This window comes from Pararge aegeria, chromosome 8, assembly GCF_905163445.1.
Source record: "Pararge aegeria chromosome 8, ilParAegt1.1, whole genome shotgun sequence".
NCBI lineage: Eukaryota > Metazoa > Arthropoda > Insecta > Lepidoptera > Nymphalidae > Pararge > Pararge aegeria.
In genome coordinates, this window is record NC_053187.1 from 4,996,064 (window position 1) to 5,019,623 (window position 23,560).

General features: G+C 34.4%; 2 protein-coding genes across 3 annotated transcripts in view; one reads left to right on the forward strand and one right to left on the reverse strand.

Annotated features, from left to right (window-relative positions):
- Positions 1-4,540, reverse strand: part of LOC120625581 (calcium uniporter protein, mitochondrial) — a 220,290-nt gene extending 215,750 nt beyond the window's left edge. For both annotated transcript variants that reach the window (XM_039892641.1, XM_039892640.1), the window contains exon 1: positions 4,387-4,540. In XM_039892641.1, coding sequence (XP_039748575.1) covers positions 4,387-4,491 — 105 coding nt within the window. In that variant the 5' untranslated portion in view covers positions 4,492-4,540. The remainder of the gene's footprint in view (positions 1-4,386) is intronic.
- Positions 4,541-5,321: 781 nt separating this feature from the next.
- On the forward strand, positions 5,322-21,646 carry LOC120626093 (phospholipase A-2-activating protein). The gene is made up of 16 exons (XM_039893384.1): positions 5,322-5,458; positions 5,556-5,789; positions 6,667-6,857; positions 7,290-7,431; positions 7,785-7,942; positions 8,618-8,759; positions 9,723-9,903; positions 10,624-10,733; positions 11,365-11,454; positions 14,135-14,305; positions 15,295-15,418; positions 17,411-17,471; positions 17,770-17,895; positions 18,978-19,123; positions 20,032-20,156; positions 21,439-21,646. Exons 1-16 carry the CDS (start codon positions 5,322-5,324, stop codon positions 21,611-21,613), a joined length of 2,313 nt encoding a protein of 770 aa, XP_039749318.1. The 3' UTR covers positions 21,614-21,646.
- Positions 21,647-23,560: the final 1,914 nt, after the last annotated feature.

The following is a 23,560-nucleotide window of genomic DNA, read 5'->3' on the forward strand; positions in this document are numbered from 1 at the left end:
GGGTAGCTTTAATAGGTGCTGGGCCCTCGCAGGAGACGTACCGGGCAACCGAGAGCAAACAATGTCCTCCAGCCTCCATCAGTTGCAGGCCAGCAGGTGACGAATTTAAGGGGTAGTGAACAAATGGCAGGCTCGAGAAGAGGTCGTGGCTATTCGGCGGGAGCACTTCAGGAGGGTTCAGCAGCAACCAGGCTGCCAACGACGATGGGACCTGCCATACACTGGTGGATAAGAACTTGATGAGGAAGCGGTGAATACGCAAGTGCATCGCTTACTCTCGCCTATAGCTGCTTTGATGGACACACAGAGTTGTAAGTGGATATAAGCCCCGTCGTATGCGTCTGGCATTTCCTCTGTATAATAAAAGATGAAACAGGTGCTAAATAGCGCTAACTTATATGAAGTACTTTCCTGGCACGATTCCGAAAACAGTTTTAATCACGCCGGCTGCCTATTGGTCCCTGCGGAAGCCTTGCCAATTTGTTTTTATGTTCAACGTGAGATAATACATATTTAATTGAATGTAAATTTCAACTTTTATCATAAAATTAAAGCTGAAACTTAAAGCTTTAGCTTTAAGTTTCAGCTTAAACTTTTAGGTTTTATCAAGCACTCCCTCAAATAGCGTACGACCTCTCGAACTATATGATTATTGTGTTCTTTTGTGTGGTAAATAAAATGAACAGTTGCTTGGTCATGCAAATTATCTAGTGATTTTGCTCAGGTGACATCATTTGACTTTTAACATCGCGAAATGGCTTGCCAGAAACACTGGATGCCCAATCTTTATATTAAAAGTAAGTATTTTGTAAGTGATTATGCAGTAAGCTTTCTTCCATTAGGTCACCGAATCCAATTGCATTATATCATCGGCCAAAAGCGAGGGATTCGAATCGGCGCGACGTGACTCTGCTAAACCAAATACATGAATTCAAATTAATGCATTTCGATTTAGCGACCTAATGGATGCTCTAGGCTTAAGGAATGCCGCGCTAAACTGAATGTTATGGCCGGTATCTAAACCAAAACCACATTTGGCTTTTATAATGAAAAGCAAAGATGAATATTAGCCTTTTAGCCATATTAGTTGGTTGGGTTTGAGAATCTAATACGTACCATTCGACTATGTTAGAGCTGCCCGATCTATAAACAAACTTATATCATGCGAATCTCTCCGTGAAAATTTTAAAGAAATAGGTATACTTACTTAATTTAATCTTCGTAAAACAAAACATTAGTTTTTATAAAAAAGAGGATATAATCAATCAACTTACTAGAAACTAACATAAATTGGTGACATCAGCATATAAATCGTCTTAGAAAACTTTTGTGGGGTTGAGTATAATATGCTTTTATAACATGATACCGAAGGTTATATTAGATTTGCTCTTACGTAAGTGTAAAGAATATATAAAAACACATTTAAAACATCAAGGTTACTATACTATTGATGAATTTCTTAATGACCAGGTTGCCTGGAAGCGAGCCGCTCCGTTTTCACCTCACACAAGATAGAACAATGATTGTTAAAATTATAGAAAGATGTTATGTGTTAGAAATAAATGAATTTAGAATGTTTTAATTTGAACTGTCTATTTTAAAAATTGGGGATAAATAATCAAAGATAGAGAATTATGTAAGCCTTACGTCTGTCTATCCATATGAGTATTCGTTCATACCACAATAGTTTCGGTCTTAACGGTCAAATGACCCTTATCAAGCATAACTATTATCTCAAAATAGAAAAGATAAAAAAGGTATGAATTATGATCGAGTTGAATATAATCCTATATTATAGGTAGATATGTTCGACGGATGTATTATATAACAAATTGCCGGTCGTTCATACAAACAGCTCTTGAGGACAGTACAGATGCACGACATAATTTGCCTTACACCCTACTGTCGCACAATAACTGCCTAACTACGTACCTACATTATAACAGCTAGGTACGTTCTTTACTGTGTGTTGCTACCTAATTGATTTTATCGTGATGTGCGCAAACGAATAAGCAGAGAAACAATCATGTAATAATGAATACTGTAGATCCCGTACAGCATAGATGACCTATTCGTTACAAAGGTCATATTGGTCACGAAAACTTCGAATTACCTTAGTACTTATTTGAGTTTGACTTGATATCTAGTGAATTCAGTGGCATTTAATTATATTTCTTTTAAACTAAACCAATCTATAATTAGGTTGGGATTATATTAATCCCTGAGTGATGGATGCGGGAACTCCGTATCTGTTGGAGATAAGTCCTCGGTTAGAAGACGCACCGTAGCGACCGCAACGATTACTATGGCGATGGTGACCCTCGTCCTGGCCTGAGACCCGCAGATCAATAGACATCACGGGTCTGGCGATCCGAACGACCTGGTAGGTGTGGGTACACCTTCTCTGCACTTCAGGCCCCGAATTCGAACAGGCTCCAGTGGGAGTTCTTACGAAGTCGGTCTTTCGGAAGGCCGAGGTATGTTGCGTTTGTTCTGGCCCATGCAGTGGCAGTAATTTCTGCCACGACGAGCTCGGTTAGCTGGGTTGCGGATGTTATGAAAGCATTCCTGTGGCCCAGACACCAGACGACGGATTGGGACACCGTGGGCATTTGGTTAGTAGGAAACAGACATAACCACCGAGCCTCCCCGTTGCACAATGTTCGATTAAAAAAAACCAAAAGATTATACTAATCGAATCTATGGTAAGGACAGGTTTGCCCGAATTTATGTTAGGTTACTGACGCCTATCATATATATAAGACCCCGACTTAGCAGGAGCAACGTATGCGTCCGATACACCTGTAGTTATACACTACAAGAGAGAGAGACACCTTATTGGTCCCAGGGAAGAGTCTGCTTCGGCGGGAGCTACGCTGTTGGCCGGAGTACGGCCTTTTTCGAACCATACCATAAGCATCCATTTGAATGGGATTTCTAATGCTAAATGGGGGGTAAACTTAACATTGGCTCAATATACGTCTAATCAAACCTAATCATCATCACTTGTGGTATAACACCACTTTATGTACTAAAACAGTTTTGTTTATAGAAATGGATAAACCTTTAGATTTAAATTGTATGGCATACTAGCCTAATGAAGCAATAATAAAAATAAGTCTATAATGCTGAAAATTGCTCACAATGACAGCCACAGACAGGCAATTAATGACACTACACTAACCACTCATTATTATCCTGTCGCAGTATTGAGCCAAATTAATGTCACATGATTTAATAGAATAGTGCTGGGCCCTAATTCTCTATAATGCAATAACAGTGATACACATATAACAAAAATATTAACATAAAAAATTACAGATCTTTATAAAGTTCTCAAAATATTTGTTACAAAATGCAGTTATTACACTGATATGATTCTCAGTATTTTAGAATATTTTAGTATATATAATTTACAGACTGCTACACAAAACATTATAAAATAATATAAATAGGCAGAATAAAGTTATTATTGTTGTGCAAATATGTTGAAAGTGCCATTTAAGGAACATTAAACTGCAACATTAACTTGCAACTGATTAGTAGTAGTAGTAGAACTTTTTAAGTCCAAATTTTTCCTATACCTCAAAGAGCATTTTGATCTTGATCAACAACTACAGCCAATACCTGCTCATATTTAATGCTCAACTTTTTTTTACTATCAACTTAAACCCTGGAAACAAAACCATTTGTGTATCATGGTCATAAATAATCTTATTTAATAAATTATTAATATTCTGTTTATAAAAATGTCATAATAAAAACTTTAAATAAGTGCTTACTCAATTTAAAAAAAGTACTTTTAAGTGTTAAGTAAATAACTTTGTAAGATAAGGCATGATGAATGAATCATTATAAATTAAATCAAAGTTGACTAATGAATATCCTAAGAACTGATAGTCATAGTTCACTAGCCTATAAAGAAAAAAGCTCTATAAAATTAGAATATTGCTATTAAAACTACTATTGGTATAAAAATAATGTGAAAAAATAATAACAAAGTTTATTTTTTGTGTAATAAGTAGTCAATTATATTCAGTAAATTTATTAAGTCTATCCTAATGAGTTAAATATAAGTTATAAAATTACTTTTAATAGTTATCTAAATTTATCAAGTGCTAATAACATTTCTATCATCAATTTTGAATTAAGTTTAAGTTGAAACCTATTTTACTGTAGAAAAAAAATCTAGTAGATTATTTTTAACCACTATCATTATAATAACAAAAACAACTTCGACGACGTTTGACAGCTCCATAAAAGTAAATACCTATCTGAAGGAACATAACAAATTGTACCTAGCACGTGCGTAACAAAAAAGCCGCAATCTTATATGAAATATGATATTATAAATACACTGGTCTAATTAAAGCAATGGATACTTACTCTGTTATTAGACAAATCCCTAAATATTGGAGATAAACACAAACCACGATTTATTTCTAATTTAGCTAAAAGTCGGCACCTAGACACACACACCGTCGACGCCATTTTTTACACTACCAATATAACACCCGCCCAAATCGGAATCCACTGTGTATAGTCGTTTTGGTTGGTATCAATGTGAAATGCTGTTATCAGCTGTGAGATTTGAGGGTATCTTCATAAAATACTAAAATATAATATAAAATATTATCAAATAGAAAGCTTTGAAAATATTTTTACATGGAGTTTTTAAAAATATTTATATTAGGTATTTTTGACAAAGATTTGATTAAATACAATACTATAATTATTGAAAACTCATTATACTAAAATTTTGTAAATACGAATGCTACGCAAATAAAATAGGTAATTAGTAATAGTAAAAATAAATCTTTTCTATATCAGGATTTCTAAAATTTAAACTTAGCGCTGCCATACCCAAATGTTGGTAATAGTGGCAAACTGTCACTTGTAGATGCGTTCTTTTATTTCGATTTTAGGTAAAAAAAACTTTAATATCATTTTAAATGTAATGAAATTCATTAAAACAGTAATTTAAATCAGGAAGTTAATAATTTTAATAAAAACGCCCTGTATTTTTTTAAAAATTAATACATTATGCGGTACTTTTTCTTTTACTTTAAATAAATTATAAACGCATTAAAGCTGTAAGCATTAAAATACTATTGAATTGAATAAAAGTCATTAGAACCAACTTAAAAATATTGCAGTGTAAGTTGTAGGAATGGTCAGGTACAAAATTATAAATCTAATCTTGAATGAATGGAAAAGTTATTTTGTCTTGTCATTGTTGTCAAAATGACAGTTGACAACTTTAATTCTTGTCGTTGTGATTGTTTCAAATTTCTAGACTTTTATTAGATTCTTACTGTAAAATGGCTATACCAGATTACAAACTGAGTTCTGTTTTAAATGGTCATTCTATGGACGTAAGATGTGTCGCCACAACTAAAGAATTTTGTATACTGTCTGCCTCTCGAGATAGAACGGCAAAACTTTGGCACCCGGAGGGGTTAGTATCTTTTATTTTTGATCTCAATCCCATTAATTTTCCAATTTCTTAGTTATTTTATATAATAAATAAACATACTTCGTTTATTCCTGACTAGAGTGAAAGATTTTGTCAATGTGGTAACATATAAAGGCCATAAGAACTTCGTGTCATGTGTTTGTTGGTTGCCCCCGTGCGCGGCATTCCCGGAAGGCCTGGTGATCACAGGAAGCAATGATAATACAATACACGGCTATACTCTACAAGATGGAGCGGTTCTAGTCAAATTAACAGGACACGAAAATGTAGTATGTAGCGTAGTGCCAGGCAATGACTCTGGGACTCTTATAAGGTATGCTTAACTTCTTAATTATTGCTTCAAAATCACTAACCATACTCAACAAAAGACATCAAAATTTGAAATTTCTTTATTCATGTAGGCCTATCACAGGCACTTATGAAGCGTTCATACATATGAGTTTACATAATTGTAAGGGGACGGTGATAAATTCGTTCGCAAACTTAAACCTATAGCAACAAGGGTTCCAAACGCGCCCTGGTCTAAGAAGAGCCCACAACAAACTTAGCCGGGTAATTGTTTTTTTTTGTTATCACCATCTCACAGTAAACTAACATTAAGCTATGAAGTTAGAGCAATTCACACCCAAGCAATAATCCTTAATATTATAATAGGATTTTTCTGTAAGCTTACATTTTATATAAACTTTGAACTTATTGAGAGACATCTCAAAGAATTCATTCGGTAATTTGTTAAAAAATAATAAAAAATTGCCCTTGAATGAATAAGCAATTTTGTGTAGCCTAGTAAACTGCACAACAAGTCCATTTTCTGTTTTAATTTTGATATATTTTTATGGACATAAATTAAATTTTCATAAATGTACTGACTATGCACCACCATTATTTTAACTTCTTTAAATTTGTCCTTTAATGACTTAGGGCCAGTTTATCCATTGCACGAACAGCCGTCTTCTGCAGGACAAAAATAAAACCGATATCAGCAACATTACCCCATAATAAAATGCCATAGGAAGTCATGCTGTGAAAATAACAAAAATACGCAAGCCTTGTTTGTTACTATTTCCCCAAACCAAAAATTTTGTCTATCTATCTTTTAAAGCCTCAATTGCCATTTTAATTTTTCTACCAATTAATGTATGGTATAAACAACTAACCCTTGTCTGAATCAAATATTGTATCCTTTGTAGTTCAAGTTGGGATAGCACAGCTAGAGTATGGAACTTAAACGCACCTCAAATGGCACCTATAGTGTTAAAAGGCCACCAAGCTACCGTCTGGGCGGCTATAGAACTTGCCAATGGGGCCTATGCAACCGCCTCTGCGGATAAAAGTATTAATCTTTGGAGGAAGCAAGGTGGACTGATTATCAAGCTTTCAGGTGAGTAAGATTTCTTTAAATACTGTTAAAAAACATGATATACTAGCAGATCTCAGTGCCATCTGTCTTGCTGATTTGTGAATCTAAACCATCCAGGGTGCCACCCAAACGCATACCAAAAATTTATTCAAATTGGTCCAGCCGTTTAGGAGGAGTTCAGTGACATACACACACACACAAGAAATATATTTATAAAGATATTATAAAACATAATATATGTTAGATTTCTTTAAATATTGTTAAACAACATAATATATATCATGTTTTCTGACAATCTATGATTACTTTGTTTTCTAATATTATCAAAAAGTCATATACTAATGGGTAACCTAATGAGAAAGATCCATTTGTTGAGTTTGAGAGAAAGCATGATTTAGAATAAGAATACCATGCTGAAGCTTCAATTAATGTACGATAATAAAAAAATTCCAGGTCACACAGACTGTGTGCGTGGTTTAGCTGTAGCGAGTGCAGAAACCTTTCTTAGTTGTGCAAATGATGCTTCTGTAAGGCTATGGACAAATAAAGGAGAGTGCCTGAACACATACTATGGCCATACAAATTATATTTATAGGTAAACTATTTCAAAGTATTTAGTACAAAGCATAGAGTTTAAGAGTTAAAAGACAAGCTGGTGAGGGCATAATGATGGCTGAGATACCATGGTGGTATTGTGTGTTATATTTCATAGTAAATCTATGTAAACCAAAACTACGCCTGCAGTCTAAGATGGCAGTGGTATGGCAGTTATATTAAACTGGTATCCCTAATCAGATCTTGCATCATACTGGAACTCTAATGCCCGTTTTCACTAAACCTAGGAATCGCCTAAATCGGATGTCTAGTGATTTAGGTGATTCCTGGCTGGTGTATACCATATATAGTGATGTTATTAAGATTTCGAACAAAGATAATTTTATCTTACAGTATCAGCATGAACCCAAGCCTCCCACAAGGGTTTGTAACAAGTGGTGAAGATGGTGCAGTAAAGGTTTGGTCAGCTGGTGACTGTGTCAGAGAGTTACGATTACCAGTTGAGTCTGTATGGAGTGTCACTTGCCTTGAAAATGGAGATATAGTTACGGGTAAGATTTTAACCTTCATAACTAACTGTGGGAACCATTTATTGGCCAACGTAATATATAAAGAGCGATTCAACTTTCTTGGTAGCAACCTTCAGAGCTTATCAGGCTAAAGATGATAACAGGTTGCACGTTCCTGTCAATCGTTCGATGGCGTATGGTAACTCATTTAATGTAAAAGTGGTAAATCTGTAAAATGAATTGCCGAGAGATATGAGACAGTAACAGACAGTAAACATATTTAAAAATTGACTAAAATAATTTTATTAATCTAATATGATATCGTGTATGTATGTTCTTTTAAATATATATTCTTTTTTATATATATATTTATATGTATGTATATATTATAATTATATGTATTTAATTTAATTGTTTCACCGGTTGCACTATCCCGTTTTCCCTAACTTACTTAATTCTCTACCATGAAAGTTTGTTGGAGTGGGTGGGTTGGAGATCGCTTAAAGCGATAAGACCGCCTTTGCGCATCGTATATTTTTATTGTTTTTGTTATTTCTTGTTTTCACTTTTAATTTGTGCAATAAAGACTTTATCTATCTATCAATCTATCTATATGTAATTTTTTTAGTTTGGTATAGGATTAACTTGCATAGGTTCCAATATTTTTTTATTAAAGTGGTGTCCGTAGGGATTACATTTAACTGCTTTTCTGGTTAGGTGCCAGTGATGGTCTTGTGCGTGTATTCACCAGAGATCCACTAAAGTACGCAGATGAAGCTACTCTTAAGTCCTTTGAGGAAGAAGTACAAAAAGTTATAGCTTCATCGCAACAGGAGATTGGAGGATTCAAATTGTCTGAGTAAGTTTCAATGTGATTAAATGGAAAAAGAGCACTTTTTATGATTACTAATGTGTTACGTTGGTAGATATATTGTTGGCCGGTGTATGGCAGTTATATTAAACATATATCCCTAATCAGATCTTCCATCGTACTGGAACCCTAATGCCCGTTTTAACTAAACCTAGGAATCCCCTTAATTTAATGCGCCTTAATCGCCCATTTGTGATTCCTAAAGAATAAAAGGTTTCACAAACTTGTAAGTGATGTCCAAAGACGTAAGGCGCCGATTAAAGTTACTAAGATTCATCGGGTCGTAAATTAAAGGGGTCTATGAACTGACACTTGAAAAAAAAAGTTTATTTTTTCTTGAATAATCTTAAATGCATACGAAAAATATGACAATACAAACACAAAATACCGCACCTTGTGGCAAGAACCATAGTCAAGTCAGGTTATACGAGTTGAAACCGATAAGTGAAAATTTATTGGTTAAAGCTGCCGAATCCTAGGAATCTTCTTTGTTTAGAAAATTAAATTTTAAATTTTAATATTTTCATATTGTTTTTAATTTTTTTTGAATTATGTGCAATTTTAATTTGATTTGAGTTTATATTGATTTGAGATCGTAGTCTGTACATATTTGCTTATCTTCACAGTATTTCTTTGTATTTTTTGTTTTAATTTTTGTCATTTTGTCTTATGGGTATTTGGCCTGAATTAATTATTTATTATTAGGCGTTACTTACTTTACCTACTTAATAAGAATGACAAGGTCCTGCCTCGATTTCTGGTTTGGGTCAAGAATTTTCGGACAAACTACTATTTAGGTTTTCCAACTAAACCAATGTAATGACGCCTCGCGTACATATTACTTATAACTTATTCAATCTGCTTGTCACTGTCTTACCATTGTACAAGAATTATTACCACTACCACTTGCAAAGCAGGAATTACCACCAATATTGTATGTGTGATTACCAGATTACCAGGCCCCGAAGCACTATTGGAGCCGGGCAAATCTGAAGGTAAAACTAAACTGATAAGGCGAGGCACAAACGTCAAATGTTACTCGTGGAGCGTAGCACAAAATACATGGAATGAGATCGGAGATGTTTTGGGTGCCAACCCTCCCAGTGAAGGAAAGACTATGTACCAGGGAAAGGTATGTTTGTCTTCTAATGTCTCCCGGTCTTTTATTTATACGTAAATTTTTAAACAAAAGGAATGTAATGTGTCGCCACTACAGGGTATTATAAGGTCTCATCTCAGAATAAGAAGAGTTCAAAATGTATCATAATCTACATATATCTTTATCGATCAAAGTCAAAGTCAAAGTCAAATATTTCTTTATTCAAATAGGCACATAGATGGCACTTTTGATGCGTTATTATATACAAAATGTGTACATAGCAGTGAGTAGTGATGGCGATAACTACAATCGTAAACTTAAAACTAAAGCTACGAGGGTTCCAATCGCGCCCTGGTCTAAGAAGAAGCCCACAACAAACTTAGCCGGGTGTTCTTTTTGTTATCACCATCTCACATTGTCATTAGAAAATATTTAAGAAGCAACCTAGTTAGAGCAATTGTTTACACCCAAGCTTTTTTGTCGTTTACGTAATCCTTTATACTATAATAGGACTTTTCTATAAGAAAGATCCATTACCTACCTGCTATACGGCTCTGGAAATTATAAGATGGTAGCGGGCTAACCTTTTAGGGAATATGGTAGTCATACCCCTAATCGGTTTCTACGCGTCATCACACCGGAACACTAAATCGCTTGGCGGCACGTCGGTTTGTCGGTAGGGTGGAAATAGTCTCCCACGACATTAGTATTTACTCACATTATAAAATTATTGTAACATTTGTTTTATTGCAGGAATACGATTTCGTGTTCAGTGTCGATATCAAAGACGGTGCCCCCGCTTTGAAGCTACCTTTCAATAAGAATGAGGACCCATGGGTGGTCGCACAGGCGTTTATTCACAAGTATGCTTTTAAAATCTATTTTATTATTGATACAATAATGTCGTATATAAATCAATCAATTTCAACAGACAATTATAAAAAAAAAAAAAATATATACTACGACTATACACACATCGCCATCTAGCCCCAAAGTAAGTAAAGGTATGGGTACTAAGATGACTGAAGAATATTTTTATGAATAATATACATAAATACTTATAATATATAGATAAACACCCAGACAATGAAAAACATTCATGTTCATCACACAACCATTTTCCAGTTGTGGGAATCGAACCCACGGCCTTGGACTCAGAAATCATGGTCGCTGCCCACTGCGCCAGTCGGCTGTCAAATTATAAACGAAATGAAAGAATGAAGGGAGAATGCAGCTCCCGTACAACCTATCCTTCTATTCATTTTCTCTCTCCCGTTCTGCAACACCTATATTAACGCAGATATAAAATAGCGAAAAACTTTGGAGTTACCTACATTTTTGAATTTTGATGAACTTGAAAATAATTAAATTTATTTTAATTCTATATCATTTATTTTATTAATGTTTTAATCAAACCTTATGGAGACTCATTGTTAATAATTTAATTTTGAATGTGGAATTTTCATTGTAATGCTTATATGTATTTATTTACAGTAACGATTTATCTCAAGGATATTTGGATGAGGTTGCTAATTTTATAGTAAAAAATGCCAAATTGGATGCATTGCCGGATTCCAGCAATGGGTGTGTATAAAATTATTTCTATTATGTTTTTGAAGGCATCACGAACGTTAAGCATCACGTTCTTATGCTACGAATCACGAGGCTATCACTAGCACTATTTTCGTGCTGCAGAAGAGGGCTGTTCGTTCTATCTACAAAATGGGTCCGAGAGAGTCATTGAGAGATAAATTTAAAGATTTTAAAATAATGACAGTGTATAGTCAGTACATATTTGAAAATTTAATGTACGTCCATAAAAACATTTCTAAATTTAAGAAAAAATGTGACTGCAATAATTTAAACATTAGAAGTAAGAATAAACTTACAGTGCAATATACTAGGTTACATAAAATTCATAATTCGTTTAAAGGAAATTGCATACAATTCTACAATAAACTACCAATTGACATCTTGGAGATGTCTCTTAAAAAGTTCAAAGTTTGTATTAAACGTAAGCTTATAGAAAAGTCCTATTATAGTATAAAGGACTACGTAAACGATAAAAAAGCTTGGGTGTAAATTATTGCTCTAACCAGGTTGCTCTTCTAATAATTTAAAATTACATTGTGAGATGGCGATAACAAAAAAAAAAAAAAAAACACCCGGCTAAGTTTGTTGTGGGCTTCTTCTTAGACCGGGACGCGTTTGGAACCCTCGTAGCTTTAGTTTTAAGTTTACGAATGTGGTTATCGCCATCATCTCACTACCGTGTAATTCTTATGTACGCATCAAAAGTGCCACCTGTGGGCCTACTTGAATAAAGATATTTTTGACTTTGACTTTGACTTTGAGGTTCGACTCCCGATTGAAAAAAAAAAAAAATAGATATTGGCTTTTTTGTTAAGAAATTCGTAGCCCTAGGCCCTAGAGATAAGTATTTGAAACTGTTCAAACTACATTTGGGTTATTGATACGCTGAGGATCGTGATTTTCGTTATTTTCTATTTATTGAACGTGTAATACATACGCAGTCATTCAGGCATTTATAATAATAATATATAATATTCTCTTTATTTCAAAAGCCCATAGAAATACATTTAAAATGACAACATTAGTTAAAAGAAAAATAAATAATTAAACATATACAATATCGAATTAAAATTAAAATGTATTAAAATGGCATGTCATAAATATTAAACAATAAAAATTTAAAAATAAATTAAAAAACAAAATTAAATATTACTATGAATAATGATAATTATTAAATCGTATAATTAAAAATGAAGCGCTCATAAATATTTTCATCCATATATTATTATTCTATCATTTATTATTTTTCTTTTTTTTTTTAATTCTTAACAATGCTTAAAAATAAAATAAAAAACACTATTAAAAATTTATATAAAAAAGTATTATATATATCGTAGTATATTTATTTCCATCCATTATTGTTATGACTAGATTATTAAACTGTCAAACTTTACGATCAATTCATTATCGTGAATTACATATACCGTCCGATAGTTCCATTATCACCACAAATTAGCGAATAACGAAGCGAAGTCTATGGTTCATACATAAAAAAAAAAGAATTGTTTGATATCTCAATTTCATTTCAAAACAATAGGCTAAGACATATGTATTTCATTGGAACAAACGCACGCTAATTTTATGTAGCCTAGTAAACTGCACAACAAGTTTATTTTCTCTTCTTATATTCATATTGTAACAGTCCAATTGTTTTATATTTTTATGTACATAAAAAATTCTGAAGGGCATCAATAAAAGATTTGGTACCTCGAATTACAGCTCAACTTCCCCAGAAATAAGACGCGAACATATATATCTAATCTATTTGTATGAATTTGTTAATGGTATGATCGATGTCCTTATTTATTAAATAAAAGCTAATATAGGATACCAAAACCCTTAAAGAGAAATTGACAGCAGCTGTACACATTTCATCTTTCACAAATTAATCGTAATTACTTCAGAAATAGATTTCTCTAAGGTCATGCGATAGAAATAACAATAAATACCAACATATTGAAATATTCTTTTATAAGTACGAGAGGTTTGTATCCGAAATCAGGTGTATAAAAAAAATGTGTTTAAGTCGTGTCCTGCTTGCGGCTGCAAACCTTACCTAACTTGAACGCGAGCTAAAATAACCGTATCTACCCGATAGATACCTACAAAATTGTGGAAACTTAACTGGCTTATTGCAATTGTCTTATCTAATGTTGTAACTGTGTAAAACGTATAGCTGTTTGTTTTCCAAAATAAGTGTGTGCGTGTAACCTTTATGCGCCATTGAAGTAAAACTTTTATTATTATTTATTGATGAAAGAGTAAAATGTTCCTGGGACTACGCCATTTCATTTAATATTCTATTTAAATTTATTAATATCACTTTCACATGTTATAAATATTTTCATTTGTTAAATAGGATAGTTGAGAGTAGAAAATTGAAGGTTAGATCAGCATATGTTAATATAACCATTGAATGTCATTGAACATTATAGAATGTCAGAAAATTTATTAATAATTTATTTAGAGATTTTCAAAAAACTTTCGCTTACGCAAAGTGAATAAAATTCAACAGTATTATGTTTTAAAAAAACTGTTGAATTTTATTCACTTTGCGTAAGCGTTACTTCCGTCAGAAAAAAAACTGAGTTACTCCCTAGTCGCGCCTAAAGAAGTTTTACTTAAATAAATAAAATAAAATTTGTCGTGAAATACATATGCCGTCCTTCAGTTTCGCAGACCCGTTCACAGGCGAGGGCCGCTACGTGCCCGGCACCACGGCGGTCGCCGGCTTGCCGCCGCCGTCCGCCGCCGACCCGTTCACCGGCTCCGGCGCCTACACCACCGCTGCCGCTGCCGCCGCTTATGAAAAACTGCTTGTGCCTCACGACTCGTATATAAGGTATATTACTTTTGTTTCTTGCAGAGAGTTTGTCCGGGGAAGAACTATCGCCATGCTTATTTCTGCCGCTAAGCAGCACTATTGCAATGCTGTGTTACGATCTGAAGGGCGTGGTTGCCGGTGTAATTACATGTATATGAGCAGTGGCGTGCACTTCATATATGCACAAAAGCACTGCATACCCTACAATTTATATATAACTCGTATAGGAGGAGGATTTTTGCCGTTTTATGCAATTTCCTCGCTTTATGCATACCCTGGTAAGAAACCTAGTGCACTGTATATGAGGCTTAACATCTACGCCTCATGAAACTTTAATCGTATACGGAGCGCACTTATCGGAAGCTCTCAAAAGAAAACTTCCGATTTTGAAACATTCTTCATTCATTATCTATTAAGGTAATAGGTTCTATATCTTCACACTAATACGGGATGATATAGAGCATATAGCCTTCCTCAATAAAAAGGCTATCCAACGCTGAAAGAATTTTTCAAATCGGACCAGTAGTTCCTGAGATCATCGCGTTCAAGAAAACAAACAAACACAACCATTCTTTGGCTTTATACAACATGTAAATTAAAACCGAAATCATACTACACAGGCCTTAGAGGTAAATTCTGTACTCGACTTCTCTGTGAAACCGAAAACCTAATAGTTTTTCATTAAACCACTGCCATAGTTTTTCTGAAAGAAATCAGATCCATCCCTAACATAACATGCAAAATGCAAATCATGGGACTCCTGATTGTATATACGCGCCGCATAGCGTAGGTACTATGCGCGTGTCGGTCTTTTATCTTCAATAGGATTGTCATAAGTAAACACTGAGAATGTTTTGAATTCGTTTGCATGGAAAAATAAATATACTTCTATTGACTTAATATTTTTACAGAATATTTTTATGAAATATACTTATGCATCTTTCAACATTATTTCGTAATTCGGTTACACGTTGTATATTAGTATAAGATAAGATTATTATTTTTAGATTCGACCAAGCTAACCTGAAAGCGATACACGAAAAGTTAAAGGAGTTCAACAGCAAAGTGGGGGATGGACTTACGACTTTCACGGACCAACAGCTAGAGAATATTGTGAAATTAGGTGAAATGGTGAGTTAACTTTGGTATCGTTTTTTTCAAGCAAGTCAGTTCGGTTTTTAGTATTCGTTTGTCTAGTAAATAAATAAATAAATATACTACGACAATATACACATCGCTATCTAGCCCCAAAGTAAGCGCAGCTTGTGTTATGGGTACTAAGAGGACTGATGAATATTTTTATGAATTATATACATAAATACTTATAATATACAGATAAACACCCAGACACGGAAAAACATTCATGTTCATCACACAAACATGTCCAAGTAGTGGGAATCGAACCCACGGCCATGGACTCAGAAAGCAGGGTCGCTGCCCACTGCAGTAAGTTGTGTTTGTAGGTTATGAATAACTTATAGGTGATATCCCAGACCCCAGTTGATATGACTTTGACTTCACATTCGGGGAGAAGAGTTTGTATCCCAGCGCGCACCTCTAACCTTTCTAAGTTATGTGCGTTTTAAGTAATTAAAATATCACTTGCTTCAACGGTGAAGGAAAACATCGTGAGGAAACCTGTATACCAAGTACACCAATTCGCACTGGGCCGGCGTGATGACTTCACCCCTTCTCATTGTGGGAGGAGATCCGTGCCTTGACAATGACTTTTTTTGTATGCGGCTATACCCTACTTATTCGTTTGTAGGTTTAGAATAATATTATAAGTTCCAAAGTAACATGGAAAGCAATTAGGTTTATGTATTACTAGCTGTTCCCGCGACTTCGTCTGCGTTTGATTTTGTTTTTTGATGCGGTTCAATTTAGTTGATGTTTTAAAAAAAATTAAAGTATTCAGTATCGCTAAGCCTTAAATAAGGGGTTTACAGTACTGTATGTTTCCACAAAATAAATAAAATCATAAGCGCTTTTGAAGCGTCAAGTCTGTCTGCTTGTGTTGACTCTACCGCAGTCGTTTAAGCATATCTGCTATTTTATGTTTTCGAAAATAAAATTTATCTTTGTTCATTTGTCACTGACCTTTTGGACAGGATGTTAAGGCATTCCATCCTGATATTCACAAATATTATGTAAAAGGCCCGAAACTGATGACAGAACTGAACTCAATTTTGCTGTAAGTTTTAAAAGTTTTAAAAAAAAATTAAGGTCGCTCGGTCAAAAGTTTTTCTATAACTTATGTAACCATTTGTTTACCCTTAAATATTTATATTATTTCCGTCTTAGAAGCTACATTAGGTTCTCTTTTACAAAGAATTTTTGACGACCTCCCTGGCGCAACGATAGCAGGTCGCGGGCTCGATACCCGGCAGGCGCAATTTGGAATTGATAGTTTCTGAATTTTCTCTGGTTTGGTTTGAGGCTTTGGTCGTGGCTAGTTACCACCCTACTGACAAAGACGTGCCGCTAAGCGATTCAGTGTTCCGGTGCGATTTTATTTATTTATTTATTTATTACATAAACTTTCCAAAAAATAAAAAATACTTATAGCTAGCATCAGAAAACCACCCAGGTTTGTAATATATGCTAACAGAGAATTAAGTCTAGGTACGTTAACTACAGAACATTACTGCCAGTTTACCATGTTGTGTATAAAAATGATCATAAGTTACTTAAAAAGAAGGACTTCAGTTTTTTCTTAATATTACGAGGATTAACATTGTCTCGTACATCAGTGGGTAATTCATTAATAAGGCGAGGAACTAGGTAAACGTTCGTGCGCTCGCCATACCTATTGAACGCGCGCGAAGTGCATAACCGGCCTCGACTGACGGCCCGCGTGCATACAGGATGTTGTACTTTGTTCCAGTATATGTTATTGAAAAAGTTTTCTTTTAAATTTGAATATTTCAACTGTACATGCACTGTTAAAACTTTACACTGTTTAAAAAGTTCAGCGTCGTTGCGTAGAAACCGCTACTTTCTTAGACTGCATCATACTTACCACCAGGTGAGAATGCAGTCAAGGGCTAACGTATAGTGGAATAGAAAAAAACTAATATGCAAAATTAAAATGTGCTTACTGGTATTTATTTTTCATTACAGAATTGTGCATACAGTATTGAAACTGTAACATTATTAAAGAAAATGCTAGAGTGGCCAAAAGGTTAGTACACAATAGTGTCCGTCCGAAACACTATTTTCAGTCTCGACGGTCCCATTAATTAGCCTCTTTGTTTTTAATTAACTAATTCAATTTAACTACGTAGTTAGCAGTAGTAGTTAAATGTTAAATTCAAACACTAAGAATTGTGATAAAATTACAAAACAATGCACGAAATTATTCTAAATGTAGAAAGGTTTATTTTATACCTTAAATCTGTTGCCATAATATTTCGTTAATTTCCGATGTTGAATGTATTATTAATTGGTGTTTAATAAAATGATTTGTCTTTTCTTTTCAGAAATATTATTCCCCGTTCTTGATATTACTAGATTAGCGGTCAGAAATAAAGAAATAAACGGTCAGATATTTGATAATCATCACGGACCTAATTTTGTTAAATATCTGCTAACTTTACTCACTCCAGGTAAGTTAGCATAAATGTTTAAAATAAAAATATTAAATTAAAAATACTTCAGGTTGTCGATGGTTCGATTTAGTCAGAAAGCGTAGAAAAACTTCAAACGCGTTCTTAAGGGATTTATATGGATACTAGCGGACCCCAGCGCCACCTGCGGACTAATTTGTAATAGAAACCATCCAGGATGCCACCCAAACTTATACCAAAAAATTCATTCAAATCCGTCCAGCCGTCTAGGAGGAGTTCAGTGACATACTTATCTATATTATCCTTTTATATATTATATAAAGATAATATATATATAATATTAATATAATAATTTATATATATATATATATATATATATATAATCTCTCCTTGTAAAACCTTTCAGCTTCCTGATATTTGTTTTTTTTTAATTATAGTGTATTTAATAAAGTTTTTCAACTAATACAATAAGTACACCTTGCAGGTTAAGAACTTAACTACGTGTAGATATTTTTAGCTCGATTTTGTGCAGTTTAATTCAGTCAGAAGGCGTCGCAAAATTGCGAACTCGTCCCTTAGGGATTTATAAAAAGCAATCTCCCCTTGTAATTCCGCATAGCGACCTAATATTTGTTTCTTCAATATTGATATTTTTTTATTACCTGATGTATCCTAAAAGTTGAGCGTGCTACAGTTACCACTAGCTTATCGCAGTCTAGGGCTAACTTATATTGTAGTAAAAATAAAAAAAATAAAAAGCAATCTCCCCTTGTAAATCCTCAAAGCGACCTAATATTTGTTTCTTCAATATTGATATTTTTTTATTACCTGATGTATCCTAAAAGTTGAGCGTGCTACAGTTACCACTAGCTTATCGCAGTCTAGGGCTAACTTATATTGTAGTAAAAATAAAAAAAATAAAAAGCAATCTCCCCTTGTAAATCCTCATAGCGACCTAATATTTGTTTCTTCAATATTGATATTTTTCTATTACCTGATGTATCCTAAAAGTTGAGCGTGCTACAGTTACCACTAGCTTATCGCAGTCTGGGGCTAACTTATATTGTAGTAAAAATAAAAAAAATAACAGTAAAGAATTAAAGATTTTTTTTATTTTGCAGATAATCTACCAGCAAACCAAATGCTCACGATGCGTGTACTAGTGAACGCGTTCAGCGACCTTCCCGGCGAGATGTTGGTACTGGCCGCGAGGGAGAGCGTAGTTCACGCAATAATATCGCTCACACAGCTAAATAATAATACGCAGGTGAGGTTTTCTCGGAAGCGGTGATAGCACAGTGGGCAGGACTTCGACTTCACTTTTGGGGGCCGAGTTCGAATCCCAGCACTTACCTCTAACTTTTCTAAGTTTTGTGCGTTTTAAGCAATCTAAATATAACTTTTTTAATGGCGAAGGAAAAATTCGTCAGGAAACCTGGATGCCTGAGAGTTCTCCATGTTTTCAAAAGAGTGTGGAGTCCACCAATCCGCACTGGCGAAGCGTGGTGTACGGCCTTAAATCATTCTTATTGCACTGTAGTGGGTCGATAATCGGTTGACATGATGATGATGATTAGGCGTTGTCGAGGTTTCTGGCGACCTCCATGGCGCAGTGGTGCGGTCTTATAAGTGGGAGGTCGCGGGTTCAATCCCCGGCATGTACAATTTGGGAATTTGTAATTTCTAAATTTACTCTGGTCTGGTCTGGGGTGCTATTAGGTAGTGGCAAGCTACCTCCTCACCGACTAAGACGTGCTGCAAAGCGATTTAGCGTTCTGGTGCGTTGTCGCGTAGGAACCGTTTAGGGGTCAGACTATAACTGCCAGACCCCTTACAGGTTAGTCTGTTACCATCGTCACCTACCATCAGGTGAGAATGCAGTCAAGGGCCGAGACCCGTGTCAACTTATAAATTTGTAACAATGTTTTCAATTTTTGTAGTATTTAACTAAGAATTCATTTATTTCTAGCTTGTATGTAATAGATTAAACTTAATTTTTGTTTGCTGTTATTGCCATTTCATAACAAAATCGTAAAAACGCGTACTTGAAGTATTTAATTACTTGAAGATTTAAATTATAATTAATGAATTAATATTTTGTAAAATAAAAAAAAAATCGCTTTATTACATGTATGGTAATATTACTACATCCTTCCAACTTACGCAACTTTCCAGATAGCCGCAGCATCTCTCCTTCTCAATTTGTCGGTAGCTCTCGCTCAACAGACAGACAATTCGGAGCTCGTGGAAGGCATAGTCGACCTGCTGACTAAGATTACTGATAATGAAGCCTATTTTAGGTAAGTATTCTATTTATCATACACTTTTAGGGCTTTATTAATAGACGTAGCATAACGTCGAAATCGATATACAGTGTTTCTAACGCTCTGGCATGTTAAAGATGCTGTCAGTTTAAGTGTGACAAAACACTGCATTATCATGTATAGAATGAGTTTTTCCCAAAATTCTTCTATAATAGCGTACGTATCTAAAAATGTAAAAAAAACTAAAGTTAGGTTATGTTATGGCTAGATCATGTTAAAAATCTCGTCTTGTCTCGCCAACATTGAGAAAGGATTTAATGAGATAAATACATTTAGAGAAAAGAACATAAAGATAATTACGTGAAAGTAGGCCAAATTGTTCCTAGTCGGTTGGAATATAAAAATATATTACTTATAAGTGGTCAATATGGTATTTTAAGATTTTTTTATTTTATAACGTAATAATAACGTGTAAATATTAGATTTTTTTATTTTATAACGAATAATATACTATAATAAACTAACTGTTGCCCGCGACTTTGTTCGCTTTTATTAGGGGCTTAATTTTAGTTTGACATTTTATATTGTTAACTACTTATTTTTTTCTCTAATTTTGTAATTTGAAGTATACAACTATTGGACCTGAAGTAAAAAATCCCCTGGATCCCTTAGTGTTCCCGGAATAAATTTCAACTTATGTACTTTTCCAGGGTGCAAAACATTCCTATGCAAAATTTCACCAAGATAAGTAAAGGCATAGATAATAAATGTTTTTTTTTTTATCCCCGGGAAACTTTTATACGCAGCTTTACCGCTATATTATCCTATGTCGTTGTAAGCATCTCCAGGATGCAAGCTACATGTGTGCTAAATTTCATCAAGATCGGTTCAATAGTCGAACCTATCCCAAATTACAAACAAACAAATAGACGCACATTGATTAAATTATTCATCATCATCATCATCATCATCAAATCAACTCATTACCGGCCCACTACAGAGCATCTCCCAAAATGAGAAGGGGTTAAGTCCGTAGTCCACCACTCTGGCTCAGTTCGGATTGGTGGACTTCACACGCTTTTAAGAACACTATGGAGAACTGATAGGCATGATGATGATGATGATTCCTCACGATGTTTTCCATCACCATTGAAGTAAGTGATACTTGAATTGCTCAAAACACACGTAACTTGGAATTGTTAGAGGAACATGCTGGGATTCAGGTTCGTTCACCAAAAGTGAAGTCGAGTCCTACTCACAGAGCTATCACCGCTTTAATTGTTATGATACAATTATGATATTGCTAATTTTTTTACAGGGGGTTAGTAGCGCTAGGAACATTATTAGCAGAATCTCCAAACAAACTGGTCATTCAAACAAAAATAGTAACGAACGTGAAACTCCACAACAGACTGAAGAGCGACAGTTCCGAAGTCAATCCCAGCTTCAAGAAGATATGCGTATGCTCCCAGCAGATATTGCAAATGTTATGAAATGGAATTGTAACCTTAATACTATGAAAATAAGGCTGGTTTTTTATTAATCCATAGCATGTTCTGGCGTACATTTCTTCTTACCTGTACTAAAAATGTATGTTTGTTGAAAATATTTGACACCTATAAATTTTAAAATTCACTTATTTCAAGTAGTTTTATAAGCACTTCTGAAACGTTTACCACTGGTTCGAAAGAAAGATTCTGCCGAGAAGAAGCCGGCAGGAAACTCAGCAGATCACTCTTTATTTTATTATGATTTGGATTCAAACGAATCAAGAGTGAACTGACATCATCAAGTCGGCTCCATCTTAGACCGCATAAGCACTTAACATCAGCCAGTATGAGATTTTCTGCCTCCGTTAACTTATTCGATCGTGAGAAACTACGATTTCAATGGAATCGAAATAACGCCATCTAGTGACTATACTGTTTCCTGCTATTTTTACTAGATGGCACTCTTTCGATATCATACAAATCGTAGTTAACTTTCACGATTAAAAAAACTTTTTTTTTTAATTACATTGACCAAATTAATAATTATTTTGCCACCTATAATTGCCCTTAACTAAATTCACACTAGAGTGCCTGGTTTGAGATTTTCTACCTACGTTCAAAAAAATAATTCAAAATTCATTTCTTTTAAGTAGGGCCAGCTTATAAGCACTTTTGAAACGTCAAGTGAGTCTGTTTGTAGTGACTCTACCACCGGTTCGGCAGATTCCGAGCCGGCAAGTTACTTTGACTTACTTTCGGTCGCGTCGAAGTTAACTCTGATTTATATGGAATCAACTTAATCTAGTTACAGTTATTATAGTGGGAAACAGTATTGTCACCAGATCCCGCTCTTCCGATACTACACGAATCGTACTCTAAAACTAAAATATAACTTATTTTTTTCTTGACAGCGGCTAACGATATTTATATTTACACAGTAGTCTTTGTACAAAATTAGCTTGCAGGCAATAGAGGAGTCGTTTTTCAATAACTGTATCATCGAAGTAAAATGGTTTTTATTTGCATTGTGTTAATGCTCATTTTTTTCTACAATTCCTTAGCTCGGGCTTTCGTGAGATGTTTTAAAAAAAAAATCAGAAGTGTACAATTTGCGACTCTAAAACGAGAGATATTTGGCCAATTTTACTTTGACGACACAGAGTTTAATACTCGAAAACCACCAACGAGCAATCTTGTAACGAGGGTTTTGGTATAGATAAAGTTAAGCGCCGGTCAAGATAAAATAAGTTATATTTTAATTTTAATTTAATTCATATTTCTTACTCCAAAGTATGGAGTTTTACCAATATAATACAGGTAAAAATAAATTAACTATAAATAAAACGGCGAAAAACTTTTACTCATTAATTTAATAATGTGACGTTGACACGTATCTCGTCCACAGACCAATTATGGTGTTAGTAACGCCTGATTTATACTTCGATAAGTAGCAAGGATGCACTTATGCCCTATTTACATTGGTCGAGTGTTTAGAAAGTAGATAAGTATAGTGAGAAAGTAAATTGAAAACCGATAAGGTATATAGAGTTTACTTGATTTACAAGCTGCCTTGCAACTAGAGCCAAATATAATTTTTTATTTTACTCTATCAAGTGCACCCCGGCCGCTTGGATTCACGCAAGGCACTCGACTCTTCAATTGCGTAGTATAACATAAAATAGATATACAACATGAAACGGAATTATGAAATACTGTTGTATAGTGCATAAGTATATTTCATAAGAAATCATATTGTTTTTGCATACAAACGAATGCAAAACATTCTAAGAGTTTACTTATGACAACCCTATTGAAGATAAAAGACCGACACGCGCATAGTACCTACGCTACGCGACGCGACAGTGACAGGAATCACTAGATTTTACGTTTGCAGTGATTTTAGGACTATCTGATTTCTTTCTGTACAAACTATGGCAATGGTTTACTCAA